Source organism: Nanorana parkeri, unplaced genomic scaffold (genome assembly GCF_000935625.1).
Source record: "Nanorana parkeri isolate BGI_ZX_2015 unplaced genomic scaffold, ASM93562v1 scaffold526, whole genome shotgun sequence".
NCBI classification, from domain to species: domain Eukaryota; kingdom Metazoa; phylum Chordata; class Amphibia; order Anura; family Dicroglossidae; genus Nanorana; species Nanorana parkeri.
In genome coordinates, this window is record NW_017306794.1 from 766391 (window position 1) to 784882 (window position 18492).

Here is an 18492-nt window from a genome sequence, read left to right on the forward strand (position 1 = left end):
AGAACCAGAGGAAAGAGGTAGGTGCGGGGGGGTGGGGATGGGGAGAGGAGGGGAGGATGGACAGGCTGCGCACATTTTGAACGTGATCGTGGCGACATCGCCGCGATCACGTGTAAACTAACAAGCGGCTTCCCCACACTACATTTAGTCCTGCCTTCCCAAAGCAGGACTAAATGTAGAAGGCAGCTTACCGCCCGGCACTTTATGTTCCAGGCGTCGGGGGATTCCACACCGCTATGCGCCCTGCCGCCCCGAGGGCTGGCCTCTGTGGCCTTGTGGGGAATCCGGGCCTTAACAAGACTTGCCCTAGTGCCTTTGGATGACCCTAGGTAAGGCCTCTTGTTTTCTGTTTGGATTCTCAGTGCCTTTCCTCTGTTTGGATTCTCAGTGCCTTTCCTCCTCCTCCTCACCACGCATGTGCCTTCCCCGTGTACCCAGACATCTTCAACTTGTTTCCCAGGTCACGCCACCCCACAATGAATGTCGTTGAGGCTTAATTTAGTGGAAAATACATTTTAGGCAGCATCTTATGTGCCTTTTACATGACTACCATTAAGTTTGGTTCCCTCAATGTGAGGGGTCTTGATATCCCGAAGAAGGAGGCACAGGTTCTCTATAACATGCACAAACAAAAAAGGAGTAAGTGGTCATTTTCAAGAAAGTCACTTCAGGGCCTTGCAGGTGCCTATGATGCCTGGTAGACATTATGGGGCTTGGTTCTTTAGCAACAGTCCCACTCGCAAAGCGCGTGGTGCAACGATAGCTGTAGTGAGGAATGTAAACCTAACAGTGGTTCAAAGCCTCTAAGATGGCAGGTTTGTTTTTCTGAAATGTAAATTGTATGATAAGCTGTTTACTTTAGCCAAGGTCTACCTCCCAAATTCTGGTCAGGTGTTAGCACTCCATTTTGTCATGTCTGGGAGATTGTATGGGGTGACAGTAATAGGGGGGAATTTAATTTCGCCGCCCCCCTTGTACTGTCACACAGTGGGCGGGGACCGGGCAGTAGCGCGCTGTGATTGGCGGAGGGTTGCCGTGGTGTGTTAGATTACACAGCGCGGCTCCCGATCGGGCTAAGCATTCTATTGACCATGGCAACCATCGGATGAACGGATGATCGGACACTCTTGGCGCAGAGATGGGGGGCCCGCTGGCCGCTGGGTACCGATCCGGCACTGGGCCCCCTAGAGGCCCGAGGCCTTGGTGCGTCCGCACCGCCTGCACCGGCGGTAGTTCCGCCACTGGATACCTCAACAGGCTTCTTACAGCTCTATCAACCTACCCTTAATAAAATTAAGTTATTTAATGTACACCAGCTAGTTGACAATTGGTCCACGCCAATGTCACTCAGGCCATCTCTAATTTCTTAGTGGACCACAAGACCGATATTACCTCCCTTCTTATTAAATGGGAAACCCTGAAGTGTGTTGTTTGCAGTGCGTTTTTTATTCACGGCGCAAGATTAAAATAAGCACGCTCTGAAGCCATTTCCCATCTTTTACAGGATGTACATTCCTTAGAAATGAAACATAAAAGCTCTAACAACCGCAGATACTTCCAATCTCTTCACATCAAATGTATAGAACTCCTTAAATTGCTGGACTGCTCCTACCAGAGACAAAGATTGCACAAGATGATACTATGTGCAAGGCAACAAGTGTGATATGGCTCCTGCCAGATCTATTTGGATGAAACAATCCTGCACGTATAGAACGAAAATTAAATGTCCGCAAAAAGGTATGGTACATATCTCGTCCCAGATTGCTTCATCAGGCAAAACAAGTGTTGCCTGATGAAGGGGTTCCTGTGTGTCCCTGAAACGTCGCACTAAGTGTGTTATTTTGCTTTTGATGCACGTCAATAAATAGACATAATCGATTTACTATTGGAGTGCCGGTGTCTATTTCTTACCAGAATGATTATGCAAACACCAGCTCTTTATTTAATCTCCAGCTTGTCCGTTCAATCTCCGCCCTTACATTTAGTCTGATCCAGGGGCAGACTGACCATTAGGGCACTCGGCCACGAGGGAGCCCATCACTGACACACACACACCACCACCCCTTCCTTCCAGCCCACACAGATGTATAGAGCAGCATGTGTCCCCCGGACCCTGCCCTTGCTTTTTTAACAAAGCTGTGTCTCCTAGTTTGGCGGGTGGGTGGGGCCTATCTCGTGCTACTCCATAACTGAGTCAAGCACGCTTGTTCCAGGGGTATGGCCCTATTACTGTCCTTTGAAAAGCATGCCCAGATCCAGGTGAGAAGAGCCCTGAGGTGGTGAAGAGGCGGGTTTAAGGCATGTGCTACAAATTAAGAAAATGCGTATGGGAACCAGTCATTATTACCACATATATTGTAGCACTGTTAAGGCCAGCTATTTTTAGAACAAATAAAAAAAAAAAAACAACAGGCATATAGGAAACCGTTATGTGGTCAGAAAAATAGATTTCAGTAGTGGGCAGGTTAGATTACTACTTTTCTCCAGTGATAACCATTGTGGCACTCAAACTGAGATTGATAATCTGTGACTGGGCCTCCACGACTTGCAGAGCTGCGAGATGTAATGTACAGCACTAGTCCTGTGTGTTCATCGCATGAGAGTGTGTGGTGTAACGCAGGAGGTCAGAGGTGTAATGCACAGTACAGAGATGAGCAGTGCAGAAGTCAAGAGTTCTGCTCTTACAGGAATTATAATCTACATTAAATGTAATTTAAACAATTGCTTTGTTACACTACCCTAGAATAAAGACTGTCAGACAAAATTTAGGTTTCAAGTTTCAGAACATTTTTATCCATTTCTTATTTACTTACTCCATGGTGAACATTGCTTTCTCCAAGAAACTGTTTCATGACATGCTTCCCAAAGTCTAGAATATTGTGCAAATGCTGATAGACTTCCTCTGCAGTCTGAAATCAAAACAACAAATACAATTCCAATTAAATTACAAGATGTAAAAACTCAATGTACAGCAACTACCCAGAATAGATGTAAAGTCAATATAGACAAAACATCTGAGCCTTGTTAAGTGATCTAGTCCTGTGATACATGTGCAAAAAAAAGATAATTTAATGTGAAAAAACCCAATGTGTGCTTTTAAAAGCCTTGTTTCTGTTATAGGTTTGTTATATATGCACAGGGATCAGTCATAGCTTCCTGCATTTCTTATCCTGGTTACTGCTGTTGTGGAAAGTAAAGGAAGTGCTCCCTGATGCAAACAAAAGTGAAATCCGGACAGACACAATAACCCTTCCTAAGACACCAATGCTTCATTTTTTTTTTTCATTTTAAAGAAATCAAACCAATACAGTGACAATAAAATAAATAGGCACATAAAAAAAATAAACAGCACATCCAAACATTGAAAGGAAAATATTGCAAAGAGTGTCAGGATGCCATTCGAGTAGTTAAAAATTACCAAAAAAAAAAAAGGAAAGAACGATTATGAATCCAGACAAAAGAGGCAGTGTATATTGGATGGTTGTTCTGAAAGGTACAAAATACAAAAAAAAAAAAAAAAACTGTTGAAAAAATAATCCAGGTGGTAGCCAATTTACAAAACAAATATCTCAACCCACTTGAAACTAAAACAAAAGTGAGGGGGGTGTCTGCATACCACCAAGGGAGGCCCATAAGAGTATAGAGAAGGGTAGAGGGAAAAGGAAAAATCAGAAGAGGGAAGGGAGTAAGGTGGGTAAGTGAGTAAGGAAGAAGACCTAAGACCTCACGGAGCATCTTCAGAAAGAAAAAAAAAAGTGAAATTATGCAGAGCTCGACAGGAGTCTTTCACCCTCATCCGAAAACAGAAATAGATTCCAGTAAAACCACATCTGACTGATCAGGGACACCTCTTGAAGATAAAATCAGGTCTTCCAGCTTCGGATCTCTTCCACTCTGTTAACGAGGGGAGAAGATTCCTTCTGCCAATTGCTTGCAATACAGACTTTTTTTGTACATTTAGCCGTGCTCCAGACAAGCAGAGCTCAAATGTACAGTGGGGAGCCACTGCTCGTTTTTATACAAGTGATCTGATCACTTGCATGAAAGGAGCAGCGGTGTTTGTGCCCGTTTCCATACCACATCTCCTGCACTTGTCAGATACATTTGGTAAAAATTTGTGAAGGCTAACTGGTGTCCAATACCAACACGTCAATACTTTGTAATTGCATTCTTGAGTTCTAGTACAAATGGAGAACTTGAATGAGAAAGCGAGTCCCCCCCGTTCCCACTTGAGGAGGAAAGGGGGAACAAAAGTTGGTTCTGGAGGGACCAGCATGGAGTAAAGCAGAGAGGGGATGTCTTAAAAAGGACCTTCCGCAGAGCATAGAGATTCCAAGGTTGTCAATAGCTGAAAGAGATACAATGGTTAGTGAATCCTAGAGAGAAAGAGCCTTAACTGCCAGAACGATAGCTTGAAATGACCCGTTGGGGACATAAGACAGGCTAGCGTTGGCCAGGAAGAGCCCATGACAAAGTGGGTTGTCCGATACAGACCCCCATCACAAAGTTTCGAAAAAATAGGATCGGAATAACCCGGCGGGAAGTCTAAAAATTATGGGCGTATGATAATGATCTCTAAGGTCTGGTTCTCACCTAGTCGATTGAGCTATTGTCGCGTGTTTGTCGCGCATTTCTTTTTTTTTTGCGCGCAATTTTGTTTTGAAACCTGTGCGATTTTCAATGCATACAGAGGTCTATGGGACAAAAAACATGCCACAACCACCCAAAAATAGCTTCTGCGCGACGCAACACAAAAGGTGGAAGCTAGGGATATCCCGATGCCACTTTTTCAGTCCCAAGTACAAGTACATCCCCTCATGTACTTGCCTATACCAATTACCGATACTTTTTCTTAAAGAGACAGGTGACTTTAAATGATCCATAGTACAACTACATGTTATGTACTATGAATCATGGTTTAACCTATTCATGTTAACTTGTCAAAATGCCCTGTATCAGGCCCGATTCCGATGCTAGCATCGGTATCGGGACATCCCTAGTGGAAACAGTTCTCATTGACTTCAATGCGAATCTGTGTTTCGCGTGATAAATCGCCTAGGTGTGCACCAGCCCTCAGCATTTTTCTGCGCATATCTTTACGCCCAAAACACAAAAAGAAATACAATTTAATGGGGCTCGTTCACACCTACACGTTCGTACACGCATACAAAAAACACAACGTGGCGAAAGGTACATGCGCGATATTCTAGGCGATTTCCACAACTATGGTTATAGCTGCAAGCAGGTGGAAAACCGTGCGTTCATTAAAAATTGCACCTACCGCATGAAAAAAATAACGGAATTCCCAAACGCGCAGGTGTGAATGCAGCCCAACAGTCCACATCAAGCTAAAGAAAAACTAAGTTTTAGTCTTAGCTGTGATATCAATTTCTTGGAGTACATCACAGGAAGTTACATTCTTTTAACACTGGGTTATGCAGCTACCTTCAGGTGTTAGGAGTAATGGCGATGGCTGAGGTCGCCGAGGTTAGGACACTGGCAAATCAATCAAAGCTGCAGGACTGACCCCATCTGCAATATGTTTGTCTATGTTTTGTAGAAGGCGTACAGAGTGGATCAGAGAACACAGCGGAGGGTCCCGTGTCCTATGTTGTACTCCAAGAAACAGATTTTACAGGTAAGACAAAAATCCTGTTTTCTTGATTGTACATCACAAGACACAGGGAGTTAAATCCTGAACCACACGGATGTTCACCAGCAGTCCAACAGAGTTTTGGGCAACAACAGTAGACGGCCCCAAAGAAACAAAAACCTTAACAGGGAAGAACTAGAAATAGAGGGGTCTGAATTTAAAAGGCCGTCTGAAGGACCTTCTATCCAAAACTGGCATCGGCAGCCCTGAATGTCCACCTGAAAGGACTTAAAGAAAACTTGAAAAACCATGTGGCAGCCTTACAGATTTGGGAAACTGAAGCTTGATGTTGAAATGCAGAAAGAAGCACCAACCCTTCTAGTGTGCAGTGGCCGGAAAGTGGGGAACTTTCCTCTTCAGCTAGTAGGCCTAGTAGATGGTCTGACAAATCCAGCTAGCAATAATGTATCGGGAGGCTGGTTGGCTCATATAGGGACCCTCAACCAACACTGTTAGTAAGCAGTCACAAAAAAGGCAAACTCTAACCACCCCTATCCCTATGAAATAGTGGAGGGACAATTCTTCAGGATGGTTTGGTGTAGAACACAAGCTTCCTCGATTAAGGTGGAATGCAGAGACCACCTTAGAGAGAAAGGAGACCACAGAACAACTTAACCTCTATGGATGACCAGAAAGGGCCACTTGCACGTCAAGGCTGCTTATTCATAAAACACACCTAGCAGAAGTGATGGCAATGGGGAAGGCCACCATGCTAGTGAATAAGGGCTGAGGGATATCCCTAAAGAAATTCAAAGCGCAGCTTCTGAAGGGTCGACAGAATGAGAATGAGGTCCCATGGAGGCATTGGAACATGTACAGAGGAACAACATGGGTCACCCCCTGCACAAAAGCCTTCACTAAAGAGTCAGAGGCAAGCAGTCTATGGAAGAAAATCATGACGGCAAAAATCTTGCCATTGATGGTAATAAAGGACAAATGCTGGTCCAAGCCAGACTGCAGGAAGAATAAAATGCATTCCACTAAGTACTTGCTAGGTTGAAACTTCCCGACTTTGAACTATGCAAAATTTGCCTTCCAGGTGAAACCTTATGAAAGGTTGATTTCCTAACCTTAAGGAAAACTGAGACGATGACGTCTGGATAGGTTCTGTCCCTCAGGATTTGGGCTTCCATCCAGCAACGGAGAAACAGGGTGGGATACTAGTCCTTGTGACAGTAGGTCTGGGTGATCTGGAAGTGCCCATATAGAGTCTTCCAGGAATTTGACTGTCTGCATTCCAGGGCCTCCTAGGCCAGCAGAAAGCAATGAGAATCACTGAAATGTCCTGCATCTTCATCTTGCAAAAGAGGTGAGGCAAGAGTTTCAGGGGAGGAAGGCAATCAGGGAGGAAAGGCAATCAGGGAGGAAAGGCAATCAGGGAGGAAAGGCAATCAGGCTGAACTGATCCCGAGGAGCCACTAAGGCATCCACTGTGAAGACTTGGGGGTCCTGCTGAAAAGCCTGTCTAGTTTGTTGTTGATGCCAGTAGGTCTATGTTGAGCGGCCTGCACATGCGACAAAGAACTCAGGACACCTCCAGATGAAGGGACCCTTCTCCGGGAACAAGATGCCAACATCTGGAATGTGTACAGTGGACAGGGCCAGAACATAAGTTCAGCCCAAGCCAGAATCATGTTCACTACACTTTGAGCCATGCGACTTTTCATGCCTACTTGATGGGTGATGTAAGTCACGCCTGTGGTGTTATCCAGCTGAATCTTTGTCAGATGACCCCCGCAACAGGGAAGTCTAAGAGTTGAGACAATGTAACAGTCCTCCCAATGCTGCTGGATCACAACTACGGATTAGCTTATCACAGCCCACAATGATAAGTAGGTGGTTCAGGCTGAGGACACTGCTGTAACCCTCATTAATGGAGGCGAGGGGCGCAGCTCCCACAAACATCATATATCACCGAGCAACATAACCATAACCCTCTGTATTATCGTCATACAGGGGGAAGCAACTGAGTAAGGCTCTAAGAGTTACTACTGTATTAATATCATACAGGTGTTTAGAGCTTCTACAATGAGGAGATGTAATGCTAGGTGTAAGGGAATGAATAACTGAGCGTGAGGTCTGATGAGAGCAGTAGCTTGACAATGCTGATTCATCTTATAAGCATAGGGAAGTATCAGGCAGCAATTACAGTTTCAGCCACTAGAAACACTATACAAGGAGCAGAGTAAGTCCACAGTGACAATGGTGATCTAGTTTATTAATATTACTTGCGGTTGAGCAGGTGACGAATCCTTAGGTATCCTGGAAAGCTGAGAGCAGGACTCCATGCTTAAGAGGTAAGGATGGGAGCACGTCCTGGAGAGAAAGAGTGAGAGAGAGGTGCAGCAGAGAGGAGAGCAATTGCTCCACATTCAATTTCCTTGCTTGAACGCCGAGCAATTGAATCTACCTCACTCTTAACGAGGGAGCCGGCGTCTAGTGGGCAGAGCTATGATTGGCAGCCGCCGAGACCCCGGCAATGAGGGGTGATGTCGCTGCTGGAGGAGGGGCAGGGAGATGTGCGGGCGAGGCGCCGCCGGGCAAGACCCTGACAGACAACAGAATTGCCCTGAGCTCCAAGATGTTTAATCAGGAACAAAGATTTCCCCAACAACTAGGTCCCTTGAACCGAGATGCTCCAGGGGATCTGCCCTAGCCTGATAGGCTGGCATCCATCTTGAGCTCCTTCCAAGACGGAATGAAGGACGCCCCAGGCTCCAGAACTGGGTTGAATATTCCCCACACCAGGGCAACCTTCATCATGCTGGACAAGTAGATGAAGATATCTAGGGATCTAACCTGTTTCTCCTATACTGCTAGGATGTTGAGCTACAATGGCCTGGAGTGAAACTGAGCATAGGGAACAACCTTGAAGGAGGCCACCATCAAGTCCAGAACCTTCATTCAAAAGTGAATTGTCAGGCATCTCCTGACCATAAGGTCTGAGCATGAGAGCGGAGCAATAGCAGACTCTCCAGGGGCAGGAAGACCATGGACAGGGCCGCGGCCAAGACTAGGTCCAGGCACTCGAAATGATGGGAAGGCTCCAGCACTGATTTCTGGAGGTTCCAGATCCATCTGAATCTCTGTATTGTCCACTGGATGTTGGATGACAGGGCTGACGCAAACTGTTCCCTAAGCAGTAGGTTGTGTAAGTACCCCATTATGGGGATTGTTTGTAACGACACTCTGAACCCAGGTGTCTGAAATGTCCCCGACCCAGAGAAGGCTTAAAGACATCGTTCCCCTTCATTGACAAGAGGGCTTACTTTCTGCTTTAGTGGGCTTGGAGGACCAGGCATTGGGACAGAACTGTGTGCCCTGTGTTGTGCCCCCAGCTTGCAAAAAAAAAAATGTACACTGTCTAACCACCAAGGTTAAAAAGAGAGCGGATTAGGGCTGCAACAACTAATCGACATAATCGATTATAATCGATCATTGAAAAAGTTGTCAACGTTTTCAATAATCGATTAATCGGCTTCCAATCAGTTTACCCTGTTCACAGCTCCACACGCTGTGCGCCGCACCTCCTCCCCACCTCACGCTCGCCGCTGCCAGACCCGCTCGCATCCACGCCTCACATTTCCTGCCCATCCACATCAACGAACGGCACAGGGACGCGGGGAGATGTAGTAAGGAGGAGCAGGTGTGGGGGGATGACAGCTGCTGATAGACAGGTCCGATCTCAGAAGCACGTTGCTGGAAGACTGCTCAGGTAAGCCTGCACCTTCCCACACATGGTGCTCTATAATGTATTGCTGGGATTTGTATTACACCGGTCCAAGCTTGCTCCTGTGATGGACTACAACCTCAATACAAACTAGTAGTCCTATCACTGGAGCCATTTTTTAGCGGATTAAACCATAAACACTGTTCCAAAGGCGGGACACGTGAAGGCATGTCCACCAGATATGGAGCATGGTGCCCGGTGTAGTACAGCCACCAGGAAAACATGTGAGGGTCGCTAGCTCCAGGGGGGAATAGAGGAGACTTGGGTCCAAGTCAGCAAAGGTAAATGTGATAACCTCAAGTTACCTGAATACCTAACACCATCCCATACTTCCATTGAGTGTTTGATAGTTCATTTATTTCACTAATGCAACTTAAAAAGGTGAAACTAATATACGAGATAGACTCATTACATGCAAAGCAAGATAGCTCAAGCCGTGATTTGTCATAATTGTGATGATTATGGCTTACAGCTCATGAAAACCCCAAATCCACAATCTCAGAAAATTAGAATATTACATGCAATCAATAAAACAAGGATTGTACATAGAACAATATCGGACCTCTGAAAAGTATAAGCACGCATATGTACTCAGTACTTGGTTTGGGCCCCTTTTGCAGCAATTACTGCATCAATGCGGCGTGGCATGGAAGCTATCGGCCTGTGGCACTGCTGAGGTGTTATGGAAGACCAGGATACTTCAATAGCGGCCTTCAGCTCTTCTGCATTGTTCGGTCTCATGTCTCTCATCTTTCTCTTGGCAATGCCCCATAGATTCTCTATGGGGTTCAGGTCAGGCGAGTTTGCTGGCCAATCAAGCACAGTAATCCCACGGTCTCCTACACTTACCCTGCAAAAAACGTGCTAGTACATCTCATAAAATGTGTACATATAGAAAAACCGGTGTTAATCTCACAAGTGATGTATAACTCCCACTTAATCTACATAACCACATGTGAAGTCCATTACTTCTGGATACAATAAATTTGAAATATGTGAGGATATATCTTCCTGCTTTTATAATCAACACCACGTCCGTGAATGCAAAAACAATTAGTGCTCTCCAGTCTCCACCGTGCTCAAAGACAAGATCTGGCCGCACTCACCGACTCCTATTGCTCACCATATTTCAGATGAACAATTAGCGCTTTGTTGATATATAGAACTACTAGAAATACTAAGTGCGCCCACCCCGGGACCGGAGCAGTCAGTAGTAGTAGCGTGGACAGACTCTGGGAAGGTGCCGACCAAGTGGGCCCCCGAGCGGGCAGCAGGCGCTCAGGGGGTAGGTCGAACCCCGCACGTAGTGTGTGGGTCTCACGGGGCAGGAGCGCAGAGGAGCAGTCTTGCGGACAGGCACACTTGGTGTCCGAAACCGGACATATATGGGGGAAATTTTGCATAAACCAGCGTGAATATTGCAAAACCACAAACAGTAAATCAGAACCATATAAAAATCTAAACAAAACCTTCCCCTTTAGGACACTGATTCCCAGATCAATAGTGACGAAATGCATCAGGTGGGCGGATCTATGAGAGCATTACAATCATAGAGACAGGAGCTTCAGTGGACACAATCCATGTGCAATTACCTTATTTTAGTTGTAAGTGCATTTTAATCGTTTTAAATAAATGTATTCTGACATACTACACTACGGGAAGCCTTTTTTTCTCTTTGAGCACAAGAGAAGGTATGGAAGATGGAGGAATCGTTTTACACGATTTTGGAAAGCTAAGCCAGAGTTCTCAACCTTTCTAGGGCTGGGACCTCTTGGTAACATTTGCCAGGTTGTGGTGACCACCTGTCAAAGGTGTAAATACTTAGTTTAGTTAAACTTGTATAATCATATGCTTGAAATGCTTATTTGCAAGTTTGGAACAGAAGAAATGCTTTTGCAAGCAAATTACTGAAATCTGTATGACATATATTTACTTCTGAACGCGGAAGTTTATTGCTTATTACCTTGTAAGGGCTGTGGAGTGGACCAATTAAATTACTTTTTGATAAGGTACATTCCACGGCTCAGGCTTTATAAACAATGCAAGCTATTGTTAGACAAGACGTAAATGCCTTTCTGATAGGTTAATTCATGTGTAAACAGCCCTATTGCACGGGTCACATGGGTTAAAACCATCGGATGACATCTCCTAGCTGTTAGATTTTTTTTCTACGTCTTGTCTCCTCGTACGAGTAATAAAGTATTTTCTTTGAATCCGAGATTGTTCGGACCTGATTGTTTTCACACCCCCAATGGTAAAATTTAGGAATGCACCAATACTAGTATCTGTGTGGGCTCATGTGAGCACAATGGGGCTCTCTGGCCGCCAGTGTGGGCTCTCTGGCCGCCAGTGTGGGCTCTCTGGCCGCCAGTGTGGGCTCTCTGGCCGCCAGTGTGGGCTCTCAACTCCCCACCTGGGCCCCCGTTGTGGGCTCTCTGGCCGCCAGTGTGGGCTCTCTGGCCGCCAGTGTGGGCTCTCAACTCCCCTCACTCCCGCCCGATCCCCTCTCTTTGATCCTCCTCGGCTGCCGGTGCTGCATCGCCATCTAGCGGCGCGGCCAGAGAAATGACACTGCTGCTCTAGGAGGTGGCTGAGGAGCCTCTCACCTAGCGCAGCACAAAGCATGTGGTGACCCCCTCAACCTTTTTGGATCGCAGTCACCAAATGGTTGATGGTCAACCATTTGGTGATCAGTGCTCTGTCTACCGGATGATCTGGCAGTTTTTTTATTACATATGACCTCCCTCTCCATCAAAACATTACAAAAAAAAATCATTGACTACACACGTTGAATGCGACATGGTCATGTATACTTCTGATGTGGAGGCAAACCAAATCCGCCTCAGTGAGACTTTGGCTCTCTGTATTGGATGAGGTATGTCGTATGGAAGATATGTCCGCTTCTATAAGTAATGAGGGGGACAGCTTTCGTTCTGTCTGGAGGCCATGGATTCACTTCAAAATGTCCTCTATTTCACAGCGATGGGAGTGGACCCCGTCACCTCATTGAGCACAGGTTGAAGGCGCTGCCCCAGGTGCCGGTAGGCCGGAGCCCCTGGAGATTTGCATTTCCAATAACTGATTATTTTCTCCCTTCCCCCCTTCCTTACCCTCTACCCCTGCTTCTAAAGACTACTAGTACCTTCATAGTCCGGGAAATACCGCAATTTGGTGGGAGTCCACCCACTCGCTTTAGCGCGATATAATCCCTGAGGTTAAAATGGACAGGCTATGCGTCCAAAGTGAGAGGGGTGTCTACGACCCACGAAAGGTCCAGTACTTGTGCTATTGTTGTGCGAAATAGGCTCCATAATGATTATGCTACGGAATTTGAGTAGTGCACTATTGTATATTGTAACATAGAATGGCTTTCTCATATGCCCGATGACCCTTTGAGGACAGGGGATGTGGCTAATTTACCCATACCTTCTGAAGGGATGGGGTATTTATGCTAGATTGACAGGGAAGGTTTTAAGTGATGCACTCATAAATTGGAATTTGTATGCATTTTGTTACATATTGCTGTTCTCATTATGGCACAGCTGATATTAGATTGTTGCTAGATTTGTTCTCTCTGGATAGAGTTTTATGATGTTCTATTTTGACAATGTTCTATGTACAATTGTCCGTAGCATTTTGTTCTAATAAACGCAGCATATTGCATAATATTTACTTAGTAGAACTACATGAGCATAAATCACTTGGATCAACATGTGAAATACAGAATTACAAAACGTTATGCTTTCAGATATTTGGAAATAGAATATTTGGCTAGAAAACCTCTTCAGACCCCCAAACAATTCTATATTTTCTGAAAGAGACACTGTAGAATTTAAAAAATGCTAGTTGCAATTTTTTGTGTTGCACGCAAATGTTTATCAAACCAGTATCATCAAAACAGTGCACAGAAACAGAATAGAGTACCCAATTTTTTGGTAAAATATAAAAGATAGGGTCAGGTCGGGTAAATGGATACCAAACATGTCAAGCCTTAAAATTGCATGCGCCTGTAGAACGGCAAAAAAACTGCAATACCTAAAATTTCCCATAGGCGACATGTTAAAAGCTTTTACTGCTAATGGGTTTAGTGTAAGCAGTGATTAATGGCCCTAGAATGTTTGCTCTCACTTCGACATTCGCAGCAATATGTTAACATGTGTAGTGCAATTTTCGTTTTTGCACACTCGATGCTTGCTTGCGTTTGTATGTGCGTGCAGGTGAGGGTGGGAGATTGAGAAAAAAAAATAGCATTTTAAAAAATTGTTACTTTCTTTTTTTTTTTTACACTTAACTTTATTGCTATCACAAAGGGGGCTATCAAGCCCCTTATGTAATAGCAAATATGATGTGACAGGTTCTCTTTATGGAGACATAAGGGGTCTTTCAGACTCCTAATGTCACCGAGGGACCCCCAAAGAAGCTGATGAAGCAGAGATTTGCTTCACCAGCTTCTACTCCTGGCTCTAAGAGCCGGAAAATAAGCACAGTGACACCGGAAGTGATGTAATACACATCACTTCTGAATCTAGTGATCAGAGGAGAGATCAGCGGCTAGAAGCTTGCTGATCTACCTCCGTTTGGACGGGAGATTGAGAAAAAAAATTGCATTTTAAAAAATTGTTTCGTTTTTTTTTTTTTACACTTAGCCCCCTTTGTGATAGCAATAAAGTTATCAAGCCCCTTATGTAATAGCAAATATGATGTGACAGGTTCTCTTTATGGAGACATAAGGGGTCTTTCAGACTCCTAATGTCACCGAGGGACCCCCAAAGAAGCTGATGAAGCAGAGATTTGCTTCACCAGCTTCTACTCCTGGCTCTAAGAGCCGGAAAATAAGCACAGTGACACCGGAAGTGATGTAATACACATCACTTCTGAATCTAGTGATCAGAGGAGAGATCAGCGGCTAGAAGCTTGCTGATCTACCTCCGTTTGGGTAAGGGGAGACCAGCTGTGTCAGTCCCGGGCCCGCACGGGGAACAGCGGAACCCGGGGGAAGCGGCAGCATTTCCCGCCAAGTATAAGCGACTGTATAGCCGCTGGATCGATTGTACCTCAACAGCAAAATTGCCCGCGTTCTTGGTATAACCGCTTCAGGACCAGGGCATATTTTGACGGTGGGCATTCCTGAAACAGTAAACTACCAATAAATATGGTTCTTAACTACCAAGTCATATGACTCAATGCAAGATGCTCCTCATTCCACCACACACCAATGTCCTTTTGCTGAAGAACCAGCACCAGACTGGGTGTTCATGTTGTGGCATACTTGCTAGTAGTAGATATGTTAAAATAAAAAGGAGACTTTAAACCCTCAGATTTTGTAACATAATACTGTAATGTGTGCCTTACTGTAATCCATGTAATCCTTTTAAATCTGTATCTGTTCTCATGCTCTGCAGAACTTCTGTTTTGCAGCAGACTGCCTTGTCTCAGGAATCGATACATGGTGTCTGTGTATACTTTTCTATAGGCTTGTAACCTGAGCCAGCACTACAGGAAGAGGCCCTGAGCTGAAAAGGGAAGTTCTCCCCAATCATAAGACATGAGGATTTAAAAAGGAAAAGCAGCAAAGAGAAGGGAAACAACCATGGATTACAGTAAGGCGCACATTACAGTATTGGTTTATGTTAAAAAATCTGAGGGTTTAATGTCACTTTAACCCTACTTTAAAGGCATGGCCCAACACATAGGTCCCACACACTACTGCCATTTCAATCCTTTAACTGTGCGTTCAAAATGCTGACACTAACCAGACTGATCGTCCAGTGCAACCCGACACATCAAAGATCAATAATTAAGGGTCATGAACCAAGGGGACCATTTATAAATGTTTTGACACAACAGTCAAAATACATTGAATCCAATTAAAAGATGTGTAAATCTTGAGTGAAAGCTGTATAAAAAATCTTTGCAAAAAGTCCCCGGAAGTCTTTGAAAAATCAGAACAGACCTTAAATGGTTGTTGAAGTTCTTTTATTTTGGAAAACATTTCTATTTCATTATCAAACCACATAAGCAGAGAATTACTACAAGTATTTAGGATAGTTAAAGAGCAACATCTTAAGAAGAAAGACTACCTACCAGATTTCTGTGTGGTAGAAACTTCAAAAATCGTAGGACCACACACCTCTGAAATAAAAAAAATAAAAAACCTTGTTAGTGGAAATCAGCAGAAGAGAACTGTGCAATGAAAGTACTCAAGATAGAAGAATAGCAACTCTTTAATGCATCCTTTACCAAAAATATCCTGTTTAAATCACCTGTACATTCATTAAAAGATTACATCATACATGCCTAACACCATTTTAATTACTTCTGATGTGCCCAGAGTTAGGCTTTAATGTTTGTATATATAAGCCAAAATGAAAAAAACATTGCAATTTGGTGGCTGCAGTAGTTGTCTTTTGTAGGCTTTTTTCCTTTATTTTCACCTGCTGATTCTGCCATTAAATCTGTAATTGTTTAACTTCCTTTAACAGACAAAGCTGTCCAGCAAAAGTGCCAGATAGAGGGTTGAGACAAACCATTTACCGCCGACAGGGGTGCTTGTAATGGTCAGCTTGTATTAATTTATGTAAAACCTTTATCCTGAAAAGAAAAAAAAATGTAAGTGCATAAAAAATGTTAGCTGGAGTTTGGAATGAATTTGTTATTCAAATTCATCTAAATCTGCTGGTAAATCTAACACTACCTTCTCAAAAGCAGACAATACTGCTATCCAAGTGTGGCTTTGTTGCTCCTCCAAAGAGTGAAAGACAAGAGAGGACAGGAAGTGTGTTACTGGCAGGATCACCAGCTGAAAATAAAAGGAAAAAAGCCCAAAAAAGAAAACCAATGCATCCACCACATTTCAGGATTAGTAAGCTGCAATATATTTAATTTCTGTTTTTGGGTTTAGATACGCTTTAATTAAAAATTGTGTTGTTTAGAGGGCAATATAGAACTGTTCTTTATTTAAAAAATAACATTACTGGTAAAGTGTATGCACTTTGTTGTGCCTGGATACACTTGTACGTGTCACCTAATCAGTTTCTTTGAGCCTGGGAGGCATCTGCATCCTAATCCAAGGCGGAATAGCTGAACTCTAATCAGATCACATATATAAAAGGCAAACTAATACAGTTCTGTATTCATTAACAAAATATTAAATGTGTTATTTAAAATGCAACTAGTGTAAGCTGAGTCTGAATTCAAACGTATGAATCCTCTATACAAAAGCACTCTGGCAAAGGGAGAGGCAGGGCCAATAAGATGTGCAGTGTACAAAAGTTTTGACAAGAAACATGGCAATAGGAGAAGGGAACATAAGGATGATCTCCTTAGTTTGCTGTTGTTCTTTCACTGTCCAGTCAGAAGGCTGAGGGAGGAGAAAGGACTACATTGTATTCCTTACCTGTGGGTGGTGTCATCTGCGGGCTGTGCTATGCAGGTGGGCTGTGTAAATCCTTAGGTAGGTAAAATAGCTTCCTTTATAGTTAGCTGTTTGCCTATAATTTATTTTATGCCTTATCAATCCCAACACTAAGACCCCCATATGCTATTACACTGCTATTTGATCACTGAATGTCGGGGGGGCGGGTTTATTGATGAGATGGGTGGGGCTTAATTTTGGTTTGGGGAGAAGTTGAGGTCTTGTATGCAGAATCTTCCCCAGGCTCAAAAAATATAATTAAGTAGTAATGCTAGTTTATGCAGTATGGTGGACAAACTAGGCTCACTTTAAGTGATTATTGTGCTGTATTACCTTAAAGTGACATTAAACACTCGTTTGTGTTTTTTCCCCCCCAATGCTGCTATAAGGACTTACCTTAAATGATGCCTCTTGATCTGAACATCTTCCTCCTTACAGTAGTTTTCAGCAGTCCATCCAGCACTGTTGCCGGTCTCTGATCCAGTGCAGACTGCTGATTCTTCCATGTCCCGTGGAGTCTGTCTGGTGTGCACGCTCCCGGCTGTGTGCATTCACTTCCACTGTGTGTCTTCTCCGCTCCCCCATCTGGTGATATGGACTCCGCATGTGCCAGCACACACTTCCTCCTGCATGGCGGTTCGGGAAGATGTTGTGGCATACTTGCTAGTAGTAGATATGTTAAAATAAAAAGGAGACTTTAAACCCTCAGATTTTGTAACATAATACTGTAATGTGTGCCTTACTGTAATCCATGTAATCCTTTTAAATCTGTATCTGTTCTCATGCTCTGCAGAACTTCTGTTTTGCAGCAGACTGCCTTGTCTCAGGAATCGATACATGGTGTCTGTGTATACTTTTCTATAGGCTTGTAACCTGAGCCAGCACTACAGGAAGAGGCCCTGAGCTGAAAAGGGAAGTTCTCCCCAATCATAAGACATGAGGATTTAAAAAGGAAAAGCAGCAAAGAGAAGGGAAACAACCATGGATTACAGTAAGGCGCACATTACAGTATTGGTTTATGTTAAAAAATCTGAGGGTTTAATGTCACTTTAACCCTACTTTAAAGGCATGGCCCAACACATAGGTCCCACACACTACTGCCATTTCAATCCTTTAACTGTGCGTTCAAAATGCTGACACTAACCAGACTGATCGTCCAGTGCAACCCGACACATCAAAGATCAATAATTAAGGGTCATGAACCAAGGGGACCATTTATAAATGTTTTGACACAACAGTCAAAATACATTGAATCCAATTAAAAGATGTGTAAATCTTGAGTGAAAGCTGTATAAAAAATCTTTGCAAAAAGTCCCCGGAAGTCTTTGAAAAATCAGAACAGACCTTAAATGGTTGTTGAAGTTCTTTTATTTTGGAAAACATTTCTATTTCATTATCAAACCACATAAGCAGAGAATTACTACAAGTATTTAGGATAGTTAAAGAGCAACATCTTAAGAAGAAAGACTACCTACCAGATTTCTGTGTGGTAGAAACTTCAAAAATCGTAGGACCACACACCTCTGAAATAAAAAAAATAAAAAACCTTGTTAGTGGAAATCAGCAGAAGAGAACTGTGCAATGAAAGTACTCAAGATAGAAGAATAGCAACTCTTTAATGCATCCTTTACCATTACACCCTTTACCATTACACTCTAAATATTCTATATTATACATACAGTGTATATGTATATA

At 43.7% G+C, this 18492-nt stretch overlaps 1 protein-coding gene across 2 annotated transcripts in view; it reads right to left on the minus strand.

The window, feature by feature from the left end:
* Window positions 1–18492, minus strand: part of IPPK (inositol-pentakisphosphate 2-kinase) — a 325056-nt gene that overhangs the window by 274364 nt on the left and 32200 nt on the right. Inside the window, exons 2-3 of one of the 2 annotated variants that reach the window (XM_018561474.1) lie at window positions 18273–18320; window positions 2814–2909 (exon numbers count right to left, since the gene is read on the minus strand). In XM_018561474.1, coding sequence (XP_018416976.1) covers window positions 2814–2909; window positions 18273–18320 — 144 coding nt within the window. The remainder of the gene's footprint in view (window positions 1–2813; window positions 2910–18272; window positions 18321–18492) is intronic. The other variant, XM_018561475.1, reaches the window with a different exon arrangement.